Raw genomic sequence first — 13,260 nt, forward strand, 5'->3', positions numbered from 1 at the left:
GTTCCTCCGCAAACAACCATCTTGCGTTTGAATTATATAGGATCGAGGTGCAGGATGTTTGTTTAATATAGTTCCTTCTTGATTCCTGTCCTTTATATGGACTTGAGCTCCATCAGGTAGAGTAGGCAATTCTTTGACTCCATGTCTTTTGTCAAAATAAATCTTTTGACGATCAATTCTTGCTTCTTCCTTTTCCCTTAACTTTTCAGCGTCTACCAGATAGGGTCTTAGTTGATCAGACATTATTGGAACATAAGTGCGGATCCTTCTCCCGAAAAGTAATTCCGCTGGACTTTTCCCATTTTCTAGAGTGGTTGCTCTTAACATAAGTAGCATTTTGTAGGGATCATCACTTTTTTCTAAGTGGTACTTAAAGTTTTTTACTTGCGCTTCGATGAAGCCGTTGCTTTGTGGAAATTTTGGGCTTGATGTAATCAATTTAAATCCATAATCACGACCAAGTTGTTTGAATTGACAGCAGTCAAATTGAGAACCACAGTCTGCTCTCACTGTCTCAGGTACACCATGACGTGCGAAGATGGACTTTGTATATGTTACTATAGTGCCCATTTTTAAGTCATTTAGTCTAGCAATTTCCATAAACCTAGAATAATAGTCTGAGATTAAGAGATACCAGTGACCTTTGCACTTCAGCAAATCGGCACCCACTATTTGCCAAGGTCTGTCCGGATAAGGGGTTGGTATCAGCGGCTCTGCTCTCGTAGCGCGATTTTCTGCACATATCTTGCAATTTTCTATTAGTTCTTTGATTTGTTGAGAAAGACGAGGCCACCACACAGTCAATTTTGCAAAAGATCTACACTTTGTTATGCCTTGATGTCCTTCATGAATACTTCTTAGTACATTAGCTCTTAGAGAATTTGGTATTATAATACGACTTCCAAAGAGAAGTATACCATTTTGCTCACTTATATCTTCTCTATGATACCAGTAGGGCAATACATCCTCTGGAATCTTAGATTTTTCTGGCCAACCTTTCACACAATACTGTGACACATGCTTTAGAGTTTCATCTTTCATAGTTTCTTGATTTATTTCTCGCAACTTTTCATCCGAAACAGATGGTAGGGTAGTGTCAATATTTTGTATATAAGCAAGGATTTCCTCTGTAAGTTCCCATTCCTCTTCAGAGTTCTCTGTGTCTCGAGACAGTGCATCAGCCAAAATCAACTGTTTACCGGGCGTGTAGGTAATATCATATGTATATCTCATTAGTCGGAGTCGTATTCTCTGAAGCCTGGGAGTAATATTGTCCAAGTCCTTTATCTTGAATATGGAGAGCAAGGGCTTATGGTCTGTCTCAATATGCAAATGCAGCCCTAAAATGAGGTGTTCAAATCGTTCACACCCCCATGCAATCGCTAGAGCTTCTTTTTCTATTTGAGCCCAATTACGTTCGGCTGATGTCAAACTTCTCGAAGCATAGGCCACAGGACGTTTAGTTCCATCTTCTTGAAGCTGAAGTAGTGCAACTCCAATACCGTATGACGAGGAATCCGCTGAGAGGAAGGTTTCTTTAGAAATGCTGTATAAAGCGAGACACGGTTCGGACATCAATGACAGTTTAATCTTTTCCAAAGCTTCGTCTTGATCAGGCCCCCAAATAAATTCTGTATTTCTTTGCAGTAAAGCATGTAGTGGATGAACTATGGTCGACAAATTATGAATAAACTTGGCTACGTAATTGACAACACCTAGAATTCTCCTTAGTTCTTTAACATTAGTTGGCGTCTTGAGTTTTTGGATAGCCTCAACACGAGAGGGATCTGGCTTAATACCATTTTTAGTTACAAGATGACCTAGTAAACTGATGCTTTCATGCCGGAATACACATTTTGATCTATTAAGTGTCCAGCCCTTTTCCTGGAGCCTACACAAAACACTATGCAAATTTTTGTCGTGTTCTTCCATATCTTTCCCGTATATAGTTATGTCATCGAAATGGCAAACAACACCTTGAAGCCCTTCAAGTGATTCAGACATTTGACGCTGGAATACTTCTGAACCAGTGGAAATCCCGAAAGGAAGTCGTAAAAATCTGAACCTTCCAAAAGGTGTGATGAAAGTAGTCAAATATGAAGCTTCTTCTGTTATGGGTATTTGCCAATAACCCGAGTTAGCATCTAGTTTCGAGAACACCTTAGCACCATCTAATTGTCCCAGAGTGTAGTCTACAGAAGGCACAGGATATAGTTCTCGTTTAACACTCTCATTAAGTTTAGTAAAATCCACGCAGAGTCTTATTGAATTGTCCTTTTTAGGGACAATGACAAGAGGTGAACACCAGTCAGTCGGAATGTCTACTCTCACGATAACACCTTTATCCAACATTGCATCCAGTTCTTTTTTTACAGCATCTTTATAGGGTAGGGGAACACGCCTTGGAACTTTGAGAGAGTACGGTTCAGCGTTTGGCTTTAATTTTATATTATAATGAGCTTTTGTATCACCAAGACCGCTGAAAAGTTCAGGGTATGATGTAAAGGGATCAAATGAACCAGTTGAGTTGACTCGAAACATCCTTTTAACTAGACCCAATTTTTCACTAACTTCGTTGCTCAAAAGGGTTCTATCAGCACCAGATATTACATAAAACTGAGACTTACAATATTGATTCTTGTACTGGATTGTACCCTCGAATACGCCTAAGATATTAAGGACAGATCCGTTAGGCCCAATTAAAACTTTGTTACTTGAATTTAGTGGGTACATAAAAAATGTCAACTTATAAAGTGATTGGGGCAAAACACAAACGTCAGCTCCAGTGTCTATCTTAGCTTGAATACATACTCCATTTAGTTTAACTTCAGCTGACCATTTTGCTTTAGGATTCTTTTGAGGATTAATAGACCCCACAAATTTGTCATTCTTAATAACTTCATCTTGAAGAGGATTTGAATTTATTTCCTTGACATTTTTGAACTGGCAACATTTAGCAAAATGGCCCTTCCTGTTACAGTTTCGACAGAAAATATTCCGGGCAGGACATTTTGGTCGTTCATGTTGAGCGTTACCACACCACTGGCATTGATTGTAGTATTTGTTACTGGACGAATTGGAATCAACTGGAGGTTTCTGAGCAAATTTAGTGCCCCAAGTCCTTGAAGTGACTTTATCTGCAGTTAGTGCATGTTCAGAAGACATGGACCTCATTAATGATTGTTGCATTTTAACCGATTCGGCTTGCTTAACATTTGAGACAGCAGAATTAAGTGTTAGATCTGCATTCATTTGTAGTTTTTCAGATAAACTTTTGTCTCTAATCGCTACAACAAGTTGATCTCGTATAGCCTCATCTTTATAAGAAGCAGGAAAATCGCATCAAGAAGCCATCTCATGAAGATCATGAATCAAACTTTCAACACGCTCTTCCTCATGTTGAACCCTAGTATGAAACATGTACCTCTCATAGATTACATTCTTAGAAGGAGCAAAATATGTATCAAATTTTGTTAAAACAGTCTTGAAACATTTACTTTCCTCAGATGTCAAATTAAATGATTCAAATATGCTTTCGGCCTTTTCGCCCATCATATATAGTAAGGTGTTTACCTGATATGGTTCTTCTTCATTGGTGAGCCCAGATACCGCATGAAAGCGCAAGAAACGGGTTTTCCATTTAGACCAGTTTTCTCCTTTAAAATCAAAATGTTCTGGGGAAGGAACACTAAAACCTTTCATCTTTATGTACTGTATTGCTAAAACAATAAAAAACCCGCTGCCACCATGTAGTGTTATCGCAAGTTAAATTAAAATATAGTTCAATAAGACAAATACTTTATTAGGTAGTTTTTACAATAAAATCCAGATCCAGAATGTTTACCAACAAAAACTAAACAAATAATATTCTAACACCATATGTTAATAAACACATATGAATAACAACACAGAAACTTAAACTTAAAGTGAGGCATGGGACTCGCAATATATACTAGCAGAGTACCCGTCCTTCGTACGGGGTTGGAATATAAGTTTAAATTGCTTATTGCAGTTATACTCAAGCTTTGCGTCTGCAATGGGGGAGGACAAAGTTTGATAAAATTTGCTTCTTTAAATTGACGGTTTTCTATGGTATTACACATCTACCATAGCCATAATGTTCTACCTCTTCACCTAAATAATAAAAAAAAATAAAGTAGGTATTTCAAATTTTAAAAATCACAAATTATTCATGACATTAAAAACATAAACATAACTGTAAACAATCCTACTTTGACAGTTCTCATTGCGTATCACAGTTGTTTGCTGCTGCTTACTTCAAATTAGCTGTTTACATAAATGCAAAAAAAATATAGTGCTGCACCCTGTTGGTAAATGTTATAACTTTTTAATGCTTTTGTATATCATAGAACCAACTCTTTTAGTTGAAACAGCTGACTTAATTCCCTTTAAATATGAATACTCATAAGGTTAACATGGGGAACTACAGAGCCACTGGGGCGGTGCCCGAAGGGATTTTTGAGATAAGAATATGCCTATATGTCAATCGGGAATGTGAGCTATCATCATGCCAAATTTCAGCCCAATCCATCCAGTGGTTTATGCGTGATTGACCTTCAAACACACAAACAAACAAACAAACAAACACACAAACAAACAAACAAACACACAAACAAACACACAAACTTTAGCATTCATAATATTAGTAAGATAAGATAAGATATTTATATGTATATATATATATGAAATAAAATGAAATGAAAATGAAATGAAATGAAAAATCATTTATTTATACAGGCAAAGTTAGGGCCACATGGCCCTTTCTTACACTTAACCTGTACTTTAAAACATAATATAAATATTTAACATAATCAGCTTGTTTGTTTTAGCGAATTTCCCTATAGGGAAGTAGCTATTACCGTAGGTCTCATGGTAAGACTTAGGCCCGGGACCGATTTACTTTTTCATTTTGATGTCCCCAGAGGCCAAAAACACCATTCGTTCAAATTTTTATATATGTATATATATATATATATAGATATATATATATATATATAGATCCAAATTTCATCAAAATCGGATAAAAATTACTCAAGTTATCGTGTTCACGGACACATATATATATAAATCTATATATATATATATATCTATATATATATATATATAGATTTATATATTATATATGTGTCCGTGAACACGATAACTTGAGTAATTTTTATCCGATTTTGATGAAATTTGGTTTGAAGGTGTAAGGCGGGATAAACTTGAATGAGTTCGCGATCCAGCATGATCGGACCATGGGAACAGGGTTTTATGGGGGGTTTTATGGGGTAAAAATTGGTTTTTCTCACTTTTGACCCTCAAAACACAAAATTTCCCAATTTTTCTCTAAACCTTCTTAAAGAGCTTAAAAAAACAAACAATTCAGTATATCAAAGTGTTTTTGTACGGTTATTGGTTACGGAGAAAACTAAAAAAATTGTAAATTTAAAATTCCCATGTTATTCTTATGGAGAATATTGTAAAATGTTGTAGTTTGCTTGTTTATGGATATCTTTTGTTCAAACTTGGCAAATATATTCATTTTCTACTAAGCAATAATTATTTTACTTAAAACACACACTTTATCAGTTTCCTTGTAGCAGCAAACCTAGGTACTTGTTAAACCTAATGTTATTTAAATAGCTCGATTGAAAATCAATTCAGCCAAATGGAAATTCGCTTAGACGGCAGGTTTGCTGCGGCGGGGGTATTTTAATATTGAATAGGTTAGCGAAAGAATTTTGATTGATCTCAGGTCACATAGCTTTAATAACTTAGAATGAATGTAGAAAGGTGTGATGCGCTCACTGCGTCTTAGATCATAAATGAATCTTAGGCAGTAGTTCTGAGCGCGTTGGAGAGCATCAGCGAGGTTCACAGTCATGTCATTGATCACAGAGCTGCAGTAAGTGAAGTGGGGAAAAACAAGTGATTTAACCAGGTGTAACTTTATGTACAAAGGCAAGAAATTCTGTAACTTTTTAAGTGAGTGGATTGATGCAAACACCTTTTTACGTATGTCTACTACCGCATCGCCCCAAGTAAGTGTCGAGTTCATAGTAAGCCCTAAGTTTTTGACCTTGTCATTGTAAAGCAAATCTGTTCCATTTATAGTTATTGGATTCGTCGTCAGAAAGTCAATAGAGTTCCGTAAACGTGGATGACAAATTATGATCAGTTTAGTTTTTTCGTGGTTAAGTCTGAGTCCGTGTTTATTAGTCCAAGTAATGATTTTCTCAATATCTTCGTTCACTCTCAGAACACTTTCGTTGATCTGTTTGGGTGAAAAATGTGTATAAATCTGTAAGTCGTCAGCATACATGTGGTATTTACAGTGTGTGAGGACTGAGCTCAAGTCATTTATGTATAGTACGAACAACAGAGGACCAAGAATGGACCCCTGAGGTACACCACTAGTAACTGTCTCCCAGTCAGATCGTAAGTCATTAACCTCAACACACTGCCGCCTGTCTGACAGATAGGATCCCAGCCAGTCGAATACACCATTTGAAAACCCTATGGCCCTTAGCTTTTCCAAAAGGAGCTTATAATTTACACAGTCAAAGGCTTTAGAAAAATCAAATAGGGTAAGAATCGTACCCTGCCGATGTTCCATTGCTAGTCTTATGTCGTCCGTCACACGTAAGAGTGCTGTTTCTGTACTGTGAGCTGCTCGAAAGCCAGACTGTGAGTTGCATAAGATATTGTTTTCAGTCAGAAACTCAGTGATTTGGCAGTGCACGATTCTTTCAAGGCCTTTAGATAATGCGGGCAATATACTCATCGGCCTGAAATCCTGGCAAGAAGCAGGTGCTGGAACCTTATTTAAGGGACGAATTAGGGCAGACTTTCCAAGAAATCGGGAATATGCTTTGCCTTAGAGATGTGTTGAAAATGCAGGTGATAGTGGGGAGTATAGCAAAGAGAATGTCCTTAATGAAGCGAATTGGAATGCCATCAGATCCAATAGCATTACTGCGAATACGTCGAATAGATTTCAGAACATCAGACTGCAGTACAGGTTTGAAAGTAAACTTGGGGTATCCTAATTCTTGTACAGGGGAGTTTCTTAACTCCGTTATATAACTTTCAACTTGTTGTTGATTGATGCTTTGACCAAAGGAAGAGAAGAAAGCGTTTAATTCATTGAGAGGAATATTGACTCTCTGTGCGTCAGGTTGTTTCCCAAGCCCAAGACTTTTTACGTTACGCCATAAAACTCTAGATGATTGGTTATTGTTTTCAAAAAGCATACAAATATGTCGTAATTTTGAATTCTGCAAAAGTTGTTTAACTCTATTTTGAAAATAACGATACTGTTCCATTTCTTCTTGATTCCGGGAACGTTTTGCTCTCCTGAAAAGACAGTCGCGCCTAGCCATCAAGCTACGTATTTCAGGGGTAATCCAAGGCACTGGTTGTTTTTTGGTCAAACGTTTTGAAACAATTGGAACATGTTTGTCAAACAGATTTATAATTTTGATGTTTAGTTCATTTAACATTTCATCAAGAGATTGAGAATTTTCTATTAAGTGCCATGGCGTTTTCTGAATATCTGACATAAACTCAACTTCATTCATATTCTTAAAATCCCTATCTATATATAATTCTGTAAGACCAAATTTTTACCAGAAAATTGTGGACGTCTGGTAAGTCGCAGAAAAGTGGGAGAGGTCTTAAATTAAAGGTCTTGACCCCAGGGACTCGGGAAAAATAGCAGAATTCCCATAAAATTACCAGAAAACGAGATATAACGTAAAATATCCACCATAAGAAATGCATGGGGACTGAAAAATGTCTGCATTCTATCAGCTGTTACTTATTTATTTGCACTGTTTACATTTATTCCGAAAGTCAATGTTGGTAAATAATGTTTCCAAATGAATTGTGTTTATTTTTTTTGTTTTCCGTTTTTATAATGAGTGACGTAACTAGACAGGGTAGGGGAAGACCTGCAAGACGTGGAAGAGTGTCCAGGAATTCAACAGACAAGAAATGTAAAAGAGAACGTCATGTAGGGCCTAACTGTGAAAGAAATCCAGAATCTGTCTTTAGTAGAACGCTGGAAAAAGGCCACAAATGGACATTTCAACGCATGTTGCCACAATGGACATGCCACAACCACAAGTAAATGACGAACTAACTGTTTTTACATGATTCGAACTTCATAAAAAACATAAGGCAAAACAACAGTGCAATGGCAATTGCGTCGCTTTCCGCTACACAAAAAGAGATTCCGGGAAATGGGCCTTACTGTCTTAAAATTCAGGGACAAATTCATAGATATACTGTATTTCTGACTTACCACCGCCGAATGGGGAGTTGCCTTCATAATAATTAATAATAATTTTAACCTTTACATTTGGTTCTGAAAATGGAAACTACAGCAAAATTCGTAAGATTACAAAACAAATTTTCAATTTTAAACTAGAGAAGATGTGCAATGTTTGGCTGTATGATTTCAGCTCTGATTCGTCGTTCTCCGGGCTCAGGCCAACCGTGTGCACGTTTCCATTTGTAATATGTTGTGTTATGGATTTAATCATTATTTTACAATTGTAGGCTATTTCATTGACACATTAGAAGCAACTAATATACGACTCCAACGGAAGGAAAACCAAGATATAAAACAAGAAACACTGTTAATTTTAAGTAACATAAAGTTGATAATTTTAAAAACATATTTAGAATATTTGTCTTTTTATATATGTTTTTTTTATTGTAGTCTAAATTAGGGGCTATGGCCCCTACAGGCCACTAGTATTTTATAAATTTAGTCTTGGGTTTAGGTGCCTTAACTGAATACACACAAAATATGAGATCATGCTTGGATACTGCTGGAACTGGAAGCTGCCCATGATGTACAATGTCTACAACATCTGATACTATTATTAAGTAAAGAAGAGTGTCAGACTCGGCAGCATGATGTGTAGGGTCAAGTGGGAGTATGTTAAAGTTACATGAGTCGAACAATGTAGTCAGTTGTCTGTATTCATAGTTTTCATTGGTTGAAAGAAGGTTAATATTGAAGTCCCCCATGATCAAGACATGACTGTATCCAAACAAACAATTTAAGAGAGCATTTTCAAAATCCAATAGATTGCCTGCTCTAGGTGGACGATAACATACACATAACAACAAATTCCCAGCCCCAGATAGGCTAACTTCAATAATTAAAAATTCCGGTTTTGCCGAGTACTCAGAGTGTGAGCAATTTACCAGTTTAAATTTGATTCCCTCCCTGATATAAACTGCAACACCGCCACCCTGCTTTCCAGTTCTGTCATTGCGCTGCAGAATATAACCAGGGAGGTTCACTTCCTGTGATGGAATACTCGGCTTCAACCACGACTCAGAAACTGCGATTAAATCAAAATCTTTGTATCTGAAAATCTCCTTCACCTCATCAATGTGCGCACGTAACGACTGAGCATTGATGTGCGCCGCCTTTAGATGCTTGGGGAAAGGAGATAAGGAGCGAGAGAGATAGTCGGCGGTAGACAGTGGGTGCTGAGGGAGGGGTGAGGGGGGAGTGATAAGCCGGCCGGCGTGACGAGCACTAGGAGGACGTGGACTCGCTATCCCGGGTCCACGGGTCGCAGCGCCACGGCAGACACATCACCGCGATCACTGACACATTCACACACACACACACATACACTTACTAAAAGTAAAAACAGACAACATAGTTTAAACTACAGAATTTTTTACACGTGCAACAATTTTGGCTCCTAAAAACATTGGTGATGAAGTTGTTGAAATATTAAATTAGGTATCCAAAATGTGAGTAAATAGTGCAATATAATTAATATGTACATAACGAAAGAATATATGATTTTCCTTTAGTTTAACTAAACTTAATCGGACACTTATAAAAATAAAATATTTTTCATGTTTTTTAAACAGATAAGACACAAAATAAATACTGAAATTAAAAATAATTATAATTAAACTAAATAAATGATTTGATGTAACATAAATAAAGTACTGCATGGTAATTATTTTCCTCAAACATAAATTAACTGATAAAAATATACATACACATACACATGCATAACACGCATACATACACACACAAAATACATACATACATTCACATAATATACATACATATTGTTATGATTTGTTTGGATACCAAAAATTAATTTAACGTTCTCAATATAATATCTTAGTGCATTTAAAAAAAATACTATTGTTCATCATAAAGGTAGAACCAGCCTATAGCATAAATAAAAATAAAATGTTATGAAACTAAAACATTCCTCTGAGATAAAAGTTTTAAACATAAAAATACCAGAATAAAAACATTTTAAAGCTGGGGAAATTGCATTTTAAAACATTTCGTTACCATGGGATGAAAAAAAAAAATATATTATAATTTCAAAAAATAAAATAAAAATTAATAAATATACAAATAATGTTATTCAGATTATCTCATAAATACCAGTCAAGGCTAAATAAATAATGTTCTTATCTGGGTGAGCTGGTTGAGCTGGTTGTAGTGGGAATTCGCACCTCAACCGGCAGGTCTTCTATGCGCGTTGCCACATTCTTCTTGCCGTTTTTGACCCACAGCACCCTGCCGTCAAGCGTCCAGACGTTCTTGGCGCCGTACTTCGTCGCAACTTTCCGGTACAGCTCCAGGCGACGATGCGTAAGATCCTCTGTTATGGTAATGGATGTTCCTTTAAGTTTCTTCTTTAAGTTAAAAGCTGACTGCCTTGTTCTGTAGTTGTTGAAACGAACAATAATCGGTCGTTGTTGGGCCAACTCGCCAGGCTCCAACTCCCGTTGTCGTCCAACACGATGTGACCGTGAGATAGCGTCCTTTGGCAAGTCAATTCCTAGTTTTTCCCGGCATAGTTGCACCACCAATGCATCGGTATCTTCGTCTGGAGTCTCTTCTACGCCGAAAACACGGATATTTTCCCTTCGCTGGTACTGCTCCAGCTCGTCCGTTAGTGTGATAATGTGTCCGTGAAGGGGGGATGTGTCCGTTAGTGTGATAACTCGAGCAAAAATGATCCGATTTTGATGAAATTTTGTACAAACGTTTAAACCTAAGTTTATTCGAACGAGTTCGCAAACCAGCATAATCGGACCATGGGAACGGGGGTTTATGTGGGGGTTTTATGGGGTATAAATGGGATTTTCCCATTTTTTACCCTAAAAACAAAAAAGTTTGCAATTTCTTTTTAAACTGTTTTGTAGAGCTTAAAAAAAAATTCAAAAATAGTATAATTTAAAATTCTCATGTTATTCTTATGGAGAAAATGAAAACTGTTGTAGTTTACTTATTTATAGATGTACTAGCTGTAACCCGCGGGCTTTGCCCCGTTTAACTTCTTAATTTTCAAAATTATCTCGTTCGCATGGCTCAATCACGTCCTGGTTGAAGTTTGTTCGCTACGCTCACTCACCTTTAGGTTGGAGCTCGTTCGCTGCGCTCACTCACCTTTAGGTTGGGGCTCGTTCGCTGCACTCACTTGCCTTCAGGTTAGCTCGTTCGCTACGCTAACTCGCCTCCAGGTTGAAGTTCGTTCGCTACGCTCACTCACCTTTTGGTTGCAAATTAGCTGTTGTCATAAATGTAAAAGAAATAATAGTGCTGCACCCTGTTGGTAATCCTTGTAACTTTAATGCTATTGAACATCATAGAACAGAACCAACTTGTTTTGTTGAAACAGCTGTTAAGATTCAATAATTCCATTTCTCATAAGGTTAACATGGGAAACTCCAGAGCCACTGGGGCGGAGCCCGAAAGGATTTTTGAAATAAGAATATGCCTATATGTTAATCGGGAATGTGAGCTATCATCATGCCAAATTTCAGCCCAATCCGACCAGTATTTTTCGCGTTCACTTGTCACAAACATCCAAACTTTCTCATTTATAATATTAGTAGGATATTGATAAAATTTGGCAAATTTATTTATTTCATCCTATAGTATCGACATATGGTCAATAAACACTTTTTACCTTCCCCGTAGCAGCAAACCTAAGCACTCGTTAAATCTAATGTTATTTAAAATGGTAATAAATTTTATGTCTTATTTATGGAAATATTTTAGTAAAAATGTAATCAGACAAGTTGAAATTCGCTTAGTCTGCAGGTTTGATGCGGCGGGGGTATTATTTTCTTTTCTTATGTGACATTTATAACAATCATAATCAATGATTATTTATTTATACACCACACTACCCCTTAGCTTTAGGATTCGTTTTACCTAACAATTGACTTAAACAATTTTTGTTTCAAAGTAAATACATTTATTACTACGTAAGCGTATTTTTAAAAACATAAAATCATATAGGTCTACATTCATTTTAATTTTCATGAGTGCATCATACCACTCTTACCATCCAAGGTACCTAGCCTAAATACATGCCTGTAAGTGTTCACAGTCTGAGTTAACAAAAACGGATTGTTATCAAGTTAAGCGGTACAGTTGAATTTTGTTTCCAAATTAAATGGAGAACAAAACAACCATTTTACGGCATTTCAAGGAACCAACATTTTTCTCTTCTGCATTTTGACTCCATTGCAAGGCACGGGTATAGTGGCTAGTATATAATAAATTTGGAACATCTTCAGATCGACCATGATTTTATGGATGGTTGTATACAAAATAGTTGTGGTATTATTTTCAGAATGCAGAGAAGTGCCTTCATCTTTCCTCAAGTATTGTTCGACTGGTTTCAATTGTGATTGGTGTCCAGACTGGTGTGCCAATGAGTGTAGACATTCCTGGCTACTTCTCCTAGTGAATGACACTTTATTGGCTGGCTCATTTACAATGGATATTGCTGTAAACTGAGTAAAAATATTGAACATTTTTATTTGACTGCAAATGTTGTTATTTAATGATTTCAGATTACAGATTTAACAGAGAATATGTATACTTGTTTTATTCCCACATTTTTAGACTAAGCGAATTCTACACTAATGTCTTTAATAAAGCAATAAAAAAAAATGTTTATAGATATAATACAAAATACAACTATTTCATCAATTTAACTCAGTTTCGTTCACAACGATCAACATCTATAACAAGTTTCATAAGTAAATTGGTAAAAAGGACATTACATACATATCCTTTGTATTGGTATTTTTCCTGTATTTGCTTGCTAATGTCATCTAATAAAACCCACAGTTCTGGATGAACCCGACCTTAAACCTAAACCAATTGACATGTTCTCAATCTTGGCCAGATTTTGCAATTCAGGCAGAAATAATCATACATGGATCCATACAATT

At 36.4% G+C, this 13,260-nt stretch overlaps 1 protein-coding gene across 2 annotated transcripts in view; it reads left to right on the forward strand.

Moving 5' to 3' along the window:
* The window catches only part of LOC128987135 (uncharacterized), a 33,140-nt gene extending 20,244 nt beyond the window's left edge, over window positions 1-12,896 (forward strand). For both annotated transcript variants that reach the window (XM_054407854.1, XM_054407856.1), the window contains exon 4: window positions 12,654-12,896. In XM_054407854.1, coding sequence (XP_054263829.1) covers window positions 12,654-12,767 — 114 coding nt within the window. In that variant the 3' untranslated portion in view covers window positions 12,768-12,896. The remainder of the gene's footprint in view (window positions 1-12,653) is intronic.
* Window positions 12,897-13,260: the final 364 nt, after the last annotated feature.

Source organism: Macrosteles quadrilineatus, unplaced genomic scaffold, assembly GCF_028750875.1.
Source record: "Macrosteles quadrilineatus isolate MER2022 unplaced genomic scaffold, UCM_ALF_1.0 Scaffold_2__2_contigs__length_208266976, whole genome shotgun sequence".
Classification (NCBI taxonomy): Eukaryota; Metazoa; Arthropoda; class Insecta; order Hemiptera; family Cicadellidae; genus Macrosteles; species Macrosteles quadrilineatus.